The sequence below is a fragment of the Ranitomeya imitator genome, chromosome 2 (assembly GCF_032444005.1).
Source record: "Ranitomeya imitator isolate aRanImi1 chromosome 2, aRanImi1.pri, whole genome shotgun sequence".
In the NCBI taxonomy this organism is placed as follows: Eukaryota; Metazoa; Chordata; class Amphibia; order Anura; family Dendrobatidae; genus Ranitomeya; species Ranitomeya imitator.
In genome coordinates, this window is record NC_091283.1 from 170050528 (window position 1) to 170067946 (window position 17419).

At 46.0% G+C, this 17419-nt stretch overlaps 1 protein-coding gene across 1 annotated transcript in view; it reads right to left on the bottom strand.

Annotated features, from left to right (window-relative positions):
* Window positions 1-15585, bottom strand: part of KCND1 (potassium voltage-gated channel subfamily D member 1) — a 110732-nt gene extending 95147 nt beyond the window's left edge. The window contains exons 1-2 of the mRNA XM_069747937.1: window positions 15422-15585; window positions 142-1674 (exon numbers count right to left, since the gene is read on the bottom strand). Of these exons, the coding sequence (XP_069604038.1) occupies window positions 142-1256 (1115 nt within the window). The 5' untranslated portion in view covers window positions 1257-1674; window positions 15422-15585. The remainder of the gene's footprint in view (window positions 1-141; window positions 1675-15421) is intronic.
* Between the last annotated feature and the right edge of the window lie 1834 nt (window positions 15586-17419).

The window sequence follows — 17419 nt, forward strand, 5'->3', positions numbered from 1 at the left end:
CGATCCTTGTGTTATCATAGTAACAACAACCAGTTCATATGACCCACCCCAGTGTTGTCATAGTAACAATATCAGATCATGTGAGTGAGTCACAACCAGTGTTGTTATGGTGACAATGGTGTACCAGATAAATTGACTCACCCCAGTGTTGTCATGGTAACAATGGTGTACCAAAAGGCCGCGGGAATGCTAGTGAACTTTGTCTTGCCAGTTCCCTTCTCTGCATAGAACATAACAGTGGCAAAGATGATGATGGCCATGGTGAGGGAGAAGAGGAGGAAGCCAAGCTCTGAGGCACAACTCTTCAGGGTATACCCGAGAATCCGCAGTCCTTGGGAGTGGCGGGAGAACTTGAAGATCCGGAAGACACGGAAAACACGTAACGTGACAAAGGCACCGCTCACATTATCATTCTCTGGCATGACCAGCTGGATGTAGTACGGCATGATGGCCACCACGTCAATGATACTCATCACACTGCGCATGAACTTACAACGGCTGGGAGCCGCAAATAGTCTCATGAGGTACTCAAAGGTGAAGATCAGGACACAGGCCGTATCCATGCAGTCAAAGGCTGTCATGTACTTCTCCCCACATGGCAGCTCCTTAAGGCGCCCTGGTGGTGGACGGCAAGGCACCGTTTCCACAACATTTGCAATCACCGATACGGCAATGAAAAAACCGGTGACATAGTAGAAAACGAGAGCCATAGTGCTGGTGTGAGGGTTCTCGAAAGCCCTCCACAGTCTCTGCCGAAAAGTGCTATCAGGGGGTAGAGGGGCATCGTTCGCAGTCTCTGCTTCTGTGTCCTCCGCCAGCCTCTCCAGGTTCTCTTTTTTCCGGTCGCGATATTCTTCTAGACAACAATCTCCAATTATCTCTGGTATGATGCCATAGAACGACAGCTCTTCATCGAAGGCCTGGATGCATTCATGGCGGGGGTAATGTAACTTGCCCGTTCGGTAAAAGTTAAGGATATGCCTGAACATCTCTGGATCACGGTCGAAAAAATACTCCTGTGTCTCCTGGTTAAAGAAGAACTCTTTCTCGGTGCTTCCTAACAAAGTGTCTGGATATCGGTCCAATGTATTTTTCCATGTTTGGAACTTCCTTCCGCTGACATTGACCACCAGTATTTCATCATTTCTCTTTCTTTTGTCACTCGGAGGCTTGGGCATCGGCCTCTTTGCAAGAGGAAGCCATCCCACCGCTGCTGCTCGAGCAAAGGGAAGCCATGTCGCCACTCCAGCAGCCATAGTTCAGTGGCTAAGTCTTCAGAGGCCACAAGTCCAGTGTTTGGATCCAGTATGTGACCATGAAAATATGGATCTGCCTTAAGGAACTAGAGGGCCAATGAAGAATTTTAGTACCTAGTTCCAGTCGAAGAAGACTGGTCTGAAGGAAAGTCCAAGATTGTAACCTTCAGCCAAGTGAGATCCTGGCTTTAGGAGGACGAGGGCTACATGTGGGCTTGTGATCAATCAAGCTCATGGAGGTCTAGATCCACTGCTGAGGTTAAGTCAGAGCATAAAGCTCCACAGTCATCAGTCGTATGGCTATTTTTCTTTCCTAATTCTGGCTCTTCTTGGCTTCTCTGCCTGCATCCTACAGATTCTTCCTGTGTTCTTCTCCCACACAATCTGTAATTAGATTTCTTTTCAATATACTCTTGTTCTGTTGGCAGATTAAAAAATGTTTAGAATATGTAAGATATGCAACACAAAATACAGTCTTATCTGTGTTGGCAGGACCTGAGGACCTCCTAATTCCACCGAATTTGGGACAGACCATTCAAGTTTAGACAATACACAAATCATGAAGACCTGGTCCTATCAACTCCACCTTAGAAGAGTCTTGAGGACCGAACGGACCTTCACTCACATCATACATAGTCATCATTTCTTGGTCTTCTCAATATCTCCTAATATACAAAATACACAACCCTTGACCTCCATCTAAAGCTAAATTCAGATCAGGGGTGTAGAGGGCCCTCGGTATAGATCATTCTTGTCCTCCTAATACACAAAACATTAGATTGGGTCTAATTAACTCCACCTTAGGAGAGACTTGATGACTCCTAACCTATATATCTGCTATGGTCTCATGCATAGGTAATCATTTTTGGTCTTGGCAGTATCTGCTAATGTACATAAGAAACAAGCCTTGACCTCCATCTAAAACCATGTTCAGATCCGGGGAGTACTGGACCCTCGATGCAAAAAACTTTGGGTCCTATAAACTCTAGGGGCCAAAATGTCCAGTTAATTGCAACTTTCCTAAATTAGCCAGGGGCGTAACGAGTCAAGCCCCTGAGATAGGTAGCTCTCAGTACTTACTACAGAGAACTGATGAAGGAGTCAAGGATACCCTGTGACCGATGACCCTTAGGCATTAGTTCAGAAGACTCAACACCACAGTCAATCGAGAACAGAAGTATATCCAAAAACCTAAAAAATGTAAAGGGGTATTCTGATCTTGCAATCACTGAGATTGGTGGTGTTCAGACGTCTGGTAGCCCCACCGATCCTGAGAGCAAAGGTGTAGCTTGATTTAGCTCTGTGTCACCACCACAGTTTTTCCTTGCACTGTCGTATGTCCGGGGGCCCAATAGGAACACATCGCTATGGAATGAACTGCTCTCCTTATTATCCCCCATCTGAATTATCCCCTTCCGACAGAGCTCACTGCTATCTAGGAGCTGTCATCCTGAGGAACTGGTGTGATCCGGAGATGTGGCAGAACGGGAGGGTCTGTCACTCAGGATCCTGAACAGTCACATTTTATCTTTCTTACTTGTATAGATGGAAATCCAAGGTAATTTCCATGTGACACCAAGTAATGTCACCGCTCCGTCTTTGATCACAAAACGACAACTACTGAACATCTCTCACTCTGCCGAGGGTAACTAAATAAGGGACCCTCCTAATACCGTCATATGTTCTCATACAGAATTACAGCAAAAGTCCAAAATACACAATCCCTTTAAGCTAAAAAAAAATGTTGCTAGTAATTATGCTATCCCCAACGTTGCACCCAAATCTTAATGCTAGGTAATTATATGATGTCACATTTGCTTCTGGAGCAAAACCGGGTCACAGGTTTGTGATACATACCTCGCACAGGGTACATGGCACCTGTGTAAGGGAAGGATTTATTATGAATATAATAGTAAAACTAAAATAAAAAAAATGTAATGAAAATAGTTGTTCAGCTTCACAAAAGTTGACAGGATCATATAAGATTCATGGAACAATTAAAAAAAATAAAAATATTGAAATGCAGTTTATCAAATCCTGACACCCTAATCGGCTCGGAGAATATTGGACTTTCAGAGGTCAAGAGAAACACTTAATGGAGAACATTAGGTCACCCCCATTCATCTGGCCGTGTCCCAGAGGTGATTGACAGCAGGGTCTGACTCCACTATGGCTGTAAATGTGCAATTAAATGTGTATGAGAATTGTACAGGCCGCCACGTTATGTGTCTGGCACAGGACGTAATAATGGTCACTTTTCTTAAAGGGATTCTCCACCTAAGTGTATTTTTACCAAAATAGGAAACCATAGCAGCAAAAAACTTGCTTTAATTATTGCCAAGTCTACTTGCTCATTGTGTGCTTTCACCTCAGTGCCAAATTAGCTATTTGCTGGTGACCTAAAGAAGTCTCAAAGTTAGGGACATGGTACCTAAACAACCATAGCAGTATATCTATATCAGCCAAAAAGGTTAATTAACTTTCTAAACACATTATCCTCAATTATATCCTGTATTATACTCCAGAGCTGCACTCACTATTCTGCTGGTGCAGTCACTGTGTACATACATTACATTACTGATCCTGAGTTACATCCTGTATTTATACCCCAGAGCTGCACTCATTATTCTGCTGGTGCAGTCACTGTGTACATACATTACATTACTGATCCTGAGTTACATCCTGTATTATACCCCAGAGCTGCACTCTCTATTCTGCTGGTGCAGTCATTGTGTACATACATTACATTACTGATCCTGTACTGGTCCTGAGTTACATCCTGTATTATACCCCAGAGCTGCACTCACTATTCTGCTGGTGCAGTCACTGTGTACATACATTACATTACTGATCCTGAGTTACATCCTGTATTATACCCCAGAGCTGCACTCACTATTCTGCTGGTGCAGTCACTGTGCACATACATTACATTACTGATCCTGAGTTACATCCTGTATTATACCCCAGAGCTGCACTCACTATTCTGCCGGTGTGGTCACTGCGTACATACATTACATTACTGATCCTGTACTGATCCTGAGTTACATCCTGTATTATACTCAAGAGCTGCACTCAATATTCTGCTGGTGCAGTCACTATGTGCATATATTACATTACTGATCCTGTACTGATCCTGAGTTACATCCTGTATTATACTCAAGAGCTGCACTCACTATTCTGCTGGTGCAGTCACTGTGTACATACATTACATTACTGATCCTGAGTTACATCCTGTATTATACTCCAGAGCTGCACTCACTATTCTGCTGGTGCAGTCACTGTGTACATACATTGCATTACTGATCCTGAGTTACATCCTGTATTATACTCCAGAACTGCACTCACTATTCTGCTGGTGCAGTCACTGTGTCCATACATTACTGATCCTGTACTGATCCTGAGTTACATCCTGTATTATACTCCAGAGCTGCACTCACTATTCTGCTGGTGCAGTCACTGTGTACATACATTACATTACTAATCCTGTACTGATCCAGAGTTACATCCTGTATTATACTCCAGAGCTGCACTCACTATTCTGCTGGTGCAGTCAATATGTACATACATTACATTACTAATCCTGTACTGATCCGGAGTTACATCCTTTATTATACTCCAGAGCTGCACTCACTATTCTGCTGGTGCAGTCACTATGTACATACATTACATTACTAATCCTGTACTGATCCGGAGTTACATCCTGTATTATACTCCAGAGCTGCACTCACTATTCTGCTGGTGCAGTCACTGTGTACATACATTACATTACTGATCCTGAGTTACATCCTGTATTATACTCCAGAGCTGCACTCTCTATTCTGCTGGTGCAGTCACTGTGTACATACATTACATTACTGATCCTGAGTTACATCCTGTATTATACTCCAGAGCTGCACTCTCTATTCTGCTGGTGCAGTCACTGTGTACATACATTACATTACTAATCCTGTACTGATCCGGAGTTACATCCTGTATTATACTCCAGAGCTGCACTCACTATTCTGCTGGTGCAGTCACTGTGTACATACATTACATTACTGATCCGGAGTTACATCCTGTATTATACTCCAGAGCTGCACTCACTATTCTGCTGGTGCAGTCACTGTGTACATACATTACATTACTGATCCGGAGTTACATCCTGTATTATACTCCAGAGCTGCACTCACTATTCTGCTGGTGAAGTCACTGTGTACATACATTACATTATTGATCCTGTACTGATCCTGAGTTACATCCTGTATTATACTCCAGAGCTGCACTCACTATTCTGCTGGTGCAGTCACTGTGTAAATACATTACTTATTCTGTACTGATCCTGTGTTACATTCTGTATTATACTCCAGAGCTGCATTCAGAATTCTGTTGGTCATTAGTGGAAACAGTCAATAAGGCTAGGCTCACATTAGCACGCACAGCGTATCATCTGCATGCGCAAAAGCATGCCAAAATGCATGCTTATGCCTGCGCATCATCTTGCGGATGACGCAAACAAAAAAGATGCGTGTGCATGTGTTTGCGTTTTTCATGTGCATGGTGGAGGCGATGACATGTGCATGCGGACGATTGCGCACTATTTAACGCCTCAAAAAATGCAACATGTTGTGTTCGCTGGACACCGTCGCACACCGCGAAGCGACGCATCCGCATGCGAACGCATGCAAAAGCATGTCCCTGCGTACATCATGTTAAAGATATGTATGCATGACGCATGCACATCATACGCTGCGCACAGAAACGCTAATGTGAACCCAGCCTAAGGCCATAACTAAAATAGCTACGGAAGTACAGAGATTTCATCTCTGAAGCTTGCAGTATTATGAATTCAGCTGTAGAGTAGATATAGGTTGTAAATCAGAATCAACACAAGATAAAACAAGAAAGAAGTTTCCATAATGATTTACAAGAATGATTCTTTACAGTAAGAGCAGTTAAGGTGTGAACACATTAGACATAGAAAAACAAAACGGTTCCTGTGGAGGCCGGAAATTTATCCCATTCTCCCTAGTTTTTGTTACCTAGGCAATTTAAAAAATGGAAGGATCACTGACACTGCGAGACTCGGCTGTCAAGCCTGGAAGAAAATGGCCTGTGCGAGTCCAGCAGTGTCCTGACAATGTGCTTAAATGGCCCATACCAGAAGACCCTGCTCCCTCCTATCTAACGATTATCTATTATCTCGCTATTACATCTATCTAGCATCTATCTACATTTTTTTATATATCTGTCCAACCAAAAGCTCCCAATGATGATGAAAACAACAGATGTTATTTAGCCCATGCGACATTTTGATACAATATTCGGAGTTTTTGTACACAAGTGTTGTGATCACCTTGGTGGCCTTGCACCCCTTTTTGCATGGAAATGTGCTGCTGTTATTTTTCGATCTCCCATCTATCCATCGTTTTTACGAGCGCTATAAACCATGGTGACGTGTCCTGGTAATGCACTCACAGAAGCGCCCAACTGGCAGGTCTGTCCTCCTGACATCTGGGAGAGAGATGGTGAGAGGTTCGGAGATAGTGTCTCCTTGTCCCCGGACTGCTGAGCGGCTCGGTCAGCTGTTTGTAAATGGCGTCTTAAATAATTCACTGTAGTTTATGCGAGTCACGTTGTCCTGGAGAGAGCTCCATAGTAAGAGGGCCTGGAAGGGCCACACTTCAGGCACAATTAGCACAAAACATCATTTGGGGGGCCCATTGCTGTGTCCTATGACAATCCACACAACCAGAGGACCCCCTGTGTTTGGTACTCAGCTCAAACCCCACTAAGTAGTTTCCAGACATTAATAAAGCAGAGAATGTCACCAGGATTGTGGTTCCGAGGCCCTAAAAGGAAATAATAGAGTGGGGGCGGTCCCTATCTTGGGACAGCCCTCCAGGAGCCAGAGCAGAAATATGACTGGCTACATAGGAAACAGCTCCGCCTCCTGTGCACTTCTCCTGATCCTCCGTTCCCTGGAGGGCCCCTTATATTAGTGTACGGGACTCCTACACACCAGCGAGGACGTGTGAGCCCAGCCGTCCTAATACGACACTGATATATCCAGTCTCACAAGCCTCTGCGCCCAGTTCTTCATTTCCCTACAAATACAATGAGATCTTGATTATCTGCACTAATGACGCCGTAGAGCCGATGAGCGCTGCTCCGGAGAATGACTCGCTTAATTATACAACAAATGTGAGCTACAGCTGGGAAATAAAATACTGCAATAAAACTACAAAATGCGCGCCCTCCTGTTGGGAGACAGAAACCGTATCTCTACACTATCTGCGTATGTCTGTCTTATCTATTTCTAGTAATCTATCTCATATTTATGTCTATCGCATCTGTCTCAGATCCACCAATAAATCTATGTATCATAAGTAGATACAGTGATAGACGGACATATGGATAAATGGATGTCTATTGTATATAGATAGGAGACGGATACAAAAAGATAGAAAGAAAGATTATGAGAAAGATAGTCTAAACACAGATACCATAGAAGATAGATAATGGATGTATGGATAAAGGATAGATAGATATAGATAGATAGATAGATAGATAGATAGATAGATAGATAGATAGATAGATAGATAGATAGATAGATAGATAGATAACAAGAAAAAAGGAAGGCAGCACTCCAGTTTATTTCAGTTCTTCAGTACAAAAAGTGATACTCATACATTATATAGAGTCATTACAGAGTGATCTATTTCAAGTGTTTATTTCTGTTAATGTTGATGATTATGGCTTACAGCGAATGAAAACCCAAAAGTCATTATCTCAGTAAATTAGAATACTTTATAACACCAGCTTGAAAAATGATTTTAACATCCGAAATGTTGGCCTACTGAAATGTATGTTCAGTAAATGCGCTCAATATTTGGTCGGGCTCCTTTTGCATCAATTACTGCATCAATGCAGCGTGGCATGGAGGCGATCAGCCTGTGGCGCTGCTGAGGGGTTATAGAAGCCCAGGTTGCTTTGATAGCAGCCTTCAGCTCGTCTGCATTGTTGGGTCTGGTGTCTTTCATCTTCCTCTTGACAAAACCCCATAGATTCTCTATGGGGTTAAGGTCAGGGCGAGTTTGCTGGCCAATCAAGCCCAGTAATACTGTTGTTTGTAAACCAGGTATTGGTACTTTTGGTCAGTGTGGACAGGTGCCAAGTCCTGCTGGAGAATGACATTTCCATCTTCAAAAAGCTTGTCAGCAGAGGGAAGCATGAAGTGCTCTAAAATTTCCTGGTAGACGGCTGCACTGACTTTGGTCTTGATAAAACACAGTGGACCTACACCAGCAGATGACATGGCTGCCCAAACCATCACTGATTGTGGAAACTTCACACTAGACCTCCAGCAGCTTGGATTGTGGCCTCTCCACTCTTCCTCCAGACTCTGGGACCTTGATTTCCAAATGAAATGCAAAATTTACTTCCATCTGAAAACAACACCTTATACCGCTGAGCAACAGTCCAGTTTTTTTTCTCCTTGGCCCAGGTAAGATGCTTCTGGCGTTGTCTATTGGTCATGAGTGGTTTGACACAAGGAATGTGACACTTGTAGCCCATGTCCTGGATACGTCTGTGTGTGTTAACTCTTGTAGCAATGACTCCACCTGCAGTCCACTCCTTGAGAATCTCCCCCAAATTTTTGAACAGCCTTTTCTTAACAATCCTGGCTGCGGTTAACCCAGTTTCTTGTGCACCTTTTTCTACCACACTTTTTCCTTCCACTCAACTTTCCATTAATTTGCTTGGATACAGTACTCTGTGAACAGCCAGCTTCTTTAGCAATGACCTTTCGTGGCTTACCCTCCTTGTGGAGAGTGTCAGTGACTGCCTTCTACACATTTGTCAAGTCATCAGTCTTCCCCCAGATTGTGGAGCTTACTGAAACAGACTAAGGGACCTTTTTTAAAAGCTTAGAAAGCCTTTGCAGGTGTTTTTGTTAATTATTCTAATTTACTGAGATAATGACTTTTGGGTTTTCATTGGCTGTAAGCAATAATCATCAACATTAACAGAAATAAACACTTGAAATAGATCACTCTGCTTGTAATAACTCTATATAATATAGGAGCTTCACTTCTTGTATTGAAGAACTGAAATAAATTAACTTTTTGATGATATTCTAATTTTGTGAGAAACACCTGTTGATAGATAGATAGATAGAGATAGATAGATAGATAGAATAGATTGTGGTGCTGTATTACAGGTCATATACATGGGCCCTCATGGGCACAGCCATGCTTCTCCTAGACCTGGCAGAGGGCCATCTCGGTCGTCTCACTTATGATACTTCTATCTTTCTTGGTCATCTTGTTTGGTGTAGTGGGGACCATGAGACCCCCTTTGTTCCAATATGGAGAGGGGGGCACATTGGTGCATTTCCAGTGGGTATTCCATAGATGTCATTGGTTGGAGTACCCCTTTACCTGTGACCTGCGCAAACAACTGCAGGAGTCTACATTTTGTGGGGGTTTCTGATAGCACCATATACACGTTTCTGGACTATAAAAGACGAATTAGAGACTGTTTACTGCAAATCTTCTGGCTCGCTCCGGGCTGTGTCCTGCCTGCTATACATTGCGGCTTTTCCCATTAGTCTGTGTACGAGGGGATGACTGTTTACACAGCACGGATCATCTCTGCATCTTATTGATCGGCTCCAGGATGCTGGAGGTGATGGAGATTCATTCACATGCTGCTCTGCAGGCATTCTTGTAAACACAGTGCCCTGGTTCTAATGTAGAAAAGCTGGCACTGCCATGCTGCCCTATGTACAGCCCATATTACTGCATGTATACAAGCTCTCATGCTGGGCACTGCACATACTGCATTACAACATCATCTATGTAGTAAGAGGTAGTCTCTGCCAGCAGTGTCCGCTGTCCACCAGGTGTGCCCGGGGGCACCTTACTAACAGTCCTATGTATCCCACTCTCTGTGGGTTTAGTAGCGGAGGCCACTGCTTGATTTTCATTCAGTCCCTTCTTATCTTATTTTGTAATAGTTCTATAGTACTATCCTCGCCATCAGCTAGCTGTTCTTCTGCAAAGTCTTCACAAGCAGGTGCTGCCCCCTGTCTTTGTGTGCATTCCTGCAGCAGTTCATATGTGCTATAGCCAAGTTGTCTAAATGCACTATCCATTAATTTACCACACTCTACTCTACCTGAAGTCCTCACTAATCTAGGCCAGACATCCTCACGGTTCTCCACCATAAGTCCCCCACTGAGCTCCATTAGAAGTCTTCACTGATCTCCACCAGAATTCCTCATTAATCTCCACCAGAAGTCCTCCATAACTGATTTCCATCAAAAGCCCTTAACTAATCCTAGAAGTCTCGCACTAAAGTCTCCCAAACGTCCCCCACTGATCTCCAACAGATGTCCTCCATTACTGATCTCCCGCAGAAGTCCTCCATAACTGATCTCCCGCAGAAGTCCTCCATAACTGATTTCCCGCAGAAGTCCTCCATAACTGATTTCCCGCAGAAGTCCTCCATAACTGATTTCCCGCAGAAGTCCTCCATAACTGATCTCCCGCAGAAGTCCTCCATAACTGATCTCCCGCAGAAGTCCTCCATAACTGATCTCCCGCAGAAGTTCTCCATAACTAATATCCCACAGAAGTCCTCCATAACTGATATCCAGCAGAAGTCCTCCATAACTGATCTCCAGCAAAAGTCCTCCATAACTGATCTCCAGAAGAAGCACTCCATAACTGATCTTCAGAAGAGGTACTCTATAAATGATTTCTACAGGAAATCCTCCATAACCAATCTCAACCTGAAATCCTCCAAGACTGATCTCCATAAGCAGTCCCCCACTGATATCCACCAGGTGTCTATACTTGCTCTCAGTAGTGAAGTTCTTCTCTTCTCCACCAGCAGTTCATATATGTTGCCTGTCAACTGTCCCCCTCCATTGCCCCCAGCTAAAACATCCGGTTACCTTAAAAAAATCTACAGTTTTCATTGCAGTCTTCCCTCTGTTCTTAAAGAGCAGTCCTTTTTTTCTTTTTTTTTAACTGTACCAGCAGCACCTCCCTTTGATATACATCAATTGCCCCTTACTTTTTAACAGTAGCAGTCCACATCTAATCTCCACCAAAAATATACATTTTCTTCACCAGTAGTTCCTTTCTTTTTTACCTCACAAGTACTCCATCTAATGACAACCAGCAGTATCCCTATAATTTACATCAACAATCCGTTTTCCACCAGTAGTCCTCATCTAACAGTCCCCCAACAAATTGCCAGCAGTAGTTTCCATCTGATTTCCACCAACAGTTCCTTTCTTTTCACCATCAGGAGTGTCCCTCTCCTTGCTTTATTAATAGGCCCCCATCTGATGTCTTCTACCAGTTGCCTTCATATTTCCACCAGCGGTTCCCCATCTGATCTACACAAACAGTCCCTTTGCTTTCTCCACTAGGAGACTGCTCCACAGGCAGTCACTTTTCTGCTTCCTACCAGAAATTCCCACAGATCATCCATCCTCTTGTTCCTTCACCAGCACTATTCTCTGCTCTCCACAAGCAGTCCCTTCCTTTCACCCACCCTATCTGCCATCTACAGTCCTTCTCTGAACTTAACCAGCAGTCCCCTGAGCTCCAGCAGCAGTCTCTGTCTAATTGCCACCTGCAGTCCTTCTGATATCCAGCAGTCCTTCCGATATCCAGCAGTCCTTCCCTGATCACCACTAGCAGTCCCTATCTGCAGCCCTTCCCTCCTGATCAACAGCAGCAGTCCCTGTCCTTTTGCCACCTGCTGTCCTTCCCTGATCATCACCAGCAGTCCTCTATCTTCAGCAGCAGTCCTTGTCTAATGCCACCTGCAGTTCTCTTTCTCCATAAGCAGTCCTTATTAGCCATCTGCAGTCTTCCCCTGATCACCAGCAGCAGTCCCTGTCTATTTGCCATCTGCAGTTCTCTTGTTCCTCCATCAGCAGTCCCTATCTATTAGCCACCTGCAGTCCTTCCCTGATCTACAGCAGCAGTCCCAGTCTATTTGCCACCTGCAGTCCTCTATCCCTAGCAGCAGTCCATGTTGCATTAGCCACCTGCAGTCCTTTATCCCTAGCAGCAGTCCCTTTTTGCCATCTGCAGTCCTCTATCCCTAGCAGCAGTCCCTGTCTATTTACCACCTGCAGTCCTTCCCTGATCTCCAGCAGCAGTCCCTGTCTATTAGCCACCTGCAGTCCTTCCTGATCTCCAGCAGCAGTCCCTGTCTATTAGCCACCTGCAGTCCTCTATCCCTAGCAGCAGTCCCTGTATTTGCCATCTGCAGTTCTCTATCCCTATCAGCAGTCCCTGTCTATTAGCCACCTGCAGTCCTTCCCTGATCTCCAGCAGCAGTCCCTATCTATTAGCCACCTGCAGTCCTTCCCTGATCTCCAGCAGCAGTCCCTGTCTACTTGCCACCTGCAGTCCTTCCTGATCTCCATCAGCAGTCCCTGTCTATTAGCCACCTGCAGTCCTTCCCTGATCTCCAGCAGCAGTCCCTGCCTATTAGCCACCTGCAGTCCTTCCCTGATCTCCAGCAGCAGTCCCTGTCTATTAGCCACCTGCAGTCCTTCCTGATCTCCAGCAGCAGTCCCTATCTATTAGCCACCTGCAGTCCTTCCCTGATCTCCAGCAGCAGTCCCCATCTATTAGCCACCTGCAGTCCTTCCTGATCTCCAGCAGCAGTCCCTATCTATTAGCCACCTGCAGTCCTTCCTGATCTCCAGCAGCAGTCCCTGTCTATTAGCCACCTGCAGTCCTTCCTGATCTCGAGCAGCAGTCCCTGCCTATTAGCCACCTGCAGTCCTTCCCTGATCTCCAGCAGCAGTCCCTGTCTATTAGCCACCTGCAGTCCTTCCTGATCTTCAGCAGCAGTCCCTGCCTATTAGCCACCTGCAGCCCTTCCCTGATCTCCAGCAGCAGTCCCTGCCTATTAGCCACCTGCAGTCCTTCCTGATCTCCAGCAGCAGTCCCTGCCTATTAGCCACCTGCAGTCCTTCCCTGATCTCGAGCAGAGGTCCCTGTCTATTAGCCACCTGCAGTCCTTCCTGATCTCCAGCAGCAGTCCCTGTCTATTAGCCACCTGCAGTCCTTCCCTGATCTCCAGCATCAGTCCCTATCTATTAGCCACCTGCAGTCCTTCCTGATCTCCAGCAGCAGTCCCTGTCTATTAGCCACCTGCAGTCCTTCCCTGATCTCCAGCAGCAGTCCCTGTCTATTAGCCACCTGCAGTCCTTCCTGATCTCCAGCAGCAGTCCCTGTCTATTAGCCACCTGCAGTCCTTCCTGATCTCCAGCAGCAGTCCCTGTCTATTAGTCACCTGCAGTCCTTCCCTGATCTCCAGCAGCAGTCCCTGTCTATTAGCCACCTGCAGTCCTTCCTAATCTCCAGCAGCAGTCCCTATCTATTAGCCACCTGCAGTCCTTCCTGATCTCCAGCAGCAGTCCCTATCTATTAGCCACCTGCAGTCCTTCCTGATCTCCAGCAGCAGTCCCTGCCTATTAGCCACCTGCAGTCCTTCCTGATCTCCAGCAGCAGTCCCTGTCTATTAGCCACCTGCAGTCCTTCCTGATCTCCAGCAGCAGTCCCAGTCTATTAGCCACCTGCAGTCCTTCCCTGATCTCCAGCAGCAGTCCCTGCCTATTAGCCACCTGCAGTCCTTCCTGATCTCCAGCAGCAGTCCCTGTCTATTAGCCACCTGCAGTCCTTCCTGATCTCCAGCAGCAGTCCCAGTCTATTAGCCACCTGCAGTCCTTCCCTGATCTCCAGCAGCAGTCCCTGTCTATTAGCCACCTGCAGTCCTTCCTGATCTCCAGCAGCAGTCCCTGTCTATTAGCCACCTGCAGTCCTTCCTGATCTCCAGCAGCAGTCCCTGCCTATTAGCCACCTGCAGTCCTTCCTGATCTCCAGCAGCAGTCCCAGTCTATTAGCCACCTGCAGTCCTTCCCTGAGCTCCAGCAGCAGTCCCTGCCTATTAGCCACCTGCAGTCCTTCCTGATCTCCAGCAGCAGTCCCTATCTATTAGCCACCTGCAGTCCTTCCTGATCTCCAGCAGCAGTCCCTGCCTATTAGCCACCTGCAGTCCTTCCTGATCTCCAGCAGCAGTCCCTGCCTATTAGCCACCTGCAGCCCTTCCCTGATCTCCAGCAGAGGTCCCTGTCTATTAGCCACCTGCAGTCCTTCCTGATCTCCAGCAGCAGTCCCTATCTATTAGCCACCTGCAGTCCTTCCTGATCTCCAGCAGCAGTCCCTGCCTATTAGCCACCTGCAGTCCTTCCTGATCTCCATCAGCAGTCCCTATCTATTAGCCACCTGCAGTCCTTCCTGATCTCCAGCAGCAGTCCCAGTCTATTAGCCACCTGCAGTCCTTCCTGATCTCCAGCAGCAGTCCCAGTCTATTAGCCACCTGCAGTCCTTCCTGATCTCCAGCAGCAGTCCCTGTCTATTAGCCACCTGCAGTCCTTCCTGATCTCCAGCAGCAGTCCCTGCCTATTAGCCACCTGCAGCCCTTCCCTGATCTCCAGCAGAGGTCCCTGTCTATTAGCCACCTGCAGTCCTTCCTGATCTCCAGCAGCAGTCCCTATCTATTAGCCACCTGCAGTCCTTCCTGATCTCCAGCAGCAGTCCCTGCCTATTAGCCACCTGCAGTCCTTCCTGATCTCCATCAGCAGTCCCTATCTATTAGCCACCTGCAGTCCTTCCTGATCTCCAGCAGCAGTCCCAGTCTATTAGCCACCTGCAGTCCTTCCTGATCTCCAGGAGCAGTCCCTGTCTATTAGCCACCTGCAGTCCTTCCTGATCTCCAGCAGCAGTCCCTGTCTATTAGCCACCTGCAGTCCTTCCTGATCTCCAGCAGCAGTCCCTATCTATTAGCCACCTGCAGTCCTTCCTGATCTCCAGCAGCAGTCCCAGTCTATTAGCCACCTGCAGTCCTTCCCTGATCTCCAGCAGCAGTCCCTGCCTATTAGCCACCTGCAGTCCTTCCTGATCTCCAGGAGCAGTCCCTGTCTATTAGCCACCTGCAGTCCTTCCTGATCTCCAGCAGCAGTCCCTGCCTCCTTGCCACCTGCAGTCTATGCTTCCAGCCCTCTGTCTGCCTGTTCTCCATCTGCTGTGCCTGTATCCTCTCTGAGCAGTCTGCTGTATAGCAGGGTGCTCATCAGCAGTCCTTACCTGGTCTCCATCAGCAGTCCCTGCGCCCCAGGTAGCTCCTACTCTCCACAGTGGTCCATGAGAGATGCAGAAGTCACTGGGGGGCTGCCTTCCCTCATGTCAGAGCCTGGATTCGGAGAATTCCCCCTCCCGATCGTCAGTCCTCCTCCCTCCTTTCCATCCTCTCTCACTCCCTTCTTCTCATCTCTTAATCGCTCTGCAGGAGGAGGGACCTGGCGGAGGCTCCAGCACTGAAGCCAGAGAACAGGGGGTGCAAGTATTGGGGACTGCATGGGGCATTAACCTCTGATCTGCTGTACTGGAGCCAGGTACAACAGACAGCAAGAAGTATTAACCCTTAGATTGCTGCAACACTAATTTCACCTATGAGAGTCAGGGTAGCAGTTAACCTCTGCAGTGCAGCACTGGAGGCAGAGATTGGAAACTTGGTAATAGATAGTAGAGCACTTCCCTCTCCATTGCAGAATTGGGACTATGCAGAGGGGAGAGGATGGGAGTATTACCTCTGTGCTGCAAGTTCTGCAAACCTAGAGCCAATAAAGGGAACATGATGGGAGTATTAACCTCTGCACTGCAGACACTATGATTGGAGCATTCTCCAGTAGTCACTTATAATAGTTAATATTAACTCCTGCACTGCTGTCCAATACAGTCATTAGAATGGCAGTATTAACCCATGAACCACTAGAGATAATGGAGAATTCACCACTGCAGTCAGGTGTAATGATAAAGGGTCTTATTCTGTGCACTGGAGTCAGATACAGTGGGCACTGATGGGAGTATTAATATATTTACACTGGAGTCAGATACAGTGGACACTGATGAAGTATTAATATATTTGCACTGCAGCACTGGAGTCAGATACAGTGGACACTGATGGAGTATTAATATATTTGCACTGCAGGACTGGAGTCAGATATAGTGGGCACTGATGGGAGTATTAATATATTTGCACTGCAGGACTGGAGTCAGATACAGTGGACACTGATGGAGTATTAATATATTTACACTGCAGTACTGGAGTCAGATACAGTGGACACTGATGAAGTATTAATATATTTTCACTGCAGCACTGGAGTCAGATACAGTGGACACTGATGAAGTATTAATATATTTGCACTGCAGGACTGGAGTCAGACACAGTGGACACTGATGGGAGTATTAATATATTTGCACTGCAGTCAGATACAGTGGGCACTGATGGAGTATTAATATATTTACACTGCAGTACTGGAGTCAGATACAGTGGACACTGATGAAGTATTAATATATTTGCACTGCAGTAATGGAGTCAGATACAGTGGGCACTGATGGGGGTATTAATATATTTGCACTGCAGGACTGGAGTCAGATACAGTGGGCACTGATGGGAGTATTAATATATTTGCACTGCAGCACTGGAGTCAGATACAGTGGGCACTGATGAAGTATTAATATATTTGCACTGCAGGACTGGAGTCAGATACAGTGGACACTGATGAAGTATTAATATATTTTCACTGCAGCACTGGAGTCAGATACAGTGGACACTGATGGGAGTATTAATATATTTACACTGCAGTACTGGAGTCATATACAGTGGGCACTGATGGGAGTATTAATATATTTGCACTGCAGTACTGGAGTCAGATACAGTGGACACTGATGGAGTATTAATATATTTGCACTGCAGTACTGGAGTCAGATACAGTCGACACTGATGAAGTATTAATATATTTGCACTGCAGTACTGGAGTCAGATACAGTGGACACTGATGAAGTATTAATATATTTGCACTGCAGTACTGGAGTCAGATACAGTCGACACTGATGAAGTATTAATATATTTGCACTGCAGTACTGGAGTCAGATACAGTGGGCACTGATGGGAGTATTAATATATTTACACTGCAGGACTGGAGTCAGATACAGTGGGCACTGATGGGAGTATTAATATATTTGCACTGCAGGACTGGAGTCAGATACAGTGGGCACTGATGGGAGTATTAATATATTTGC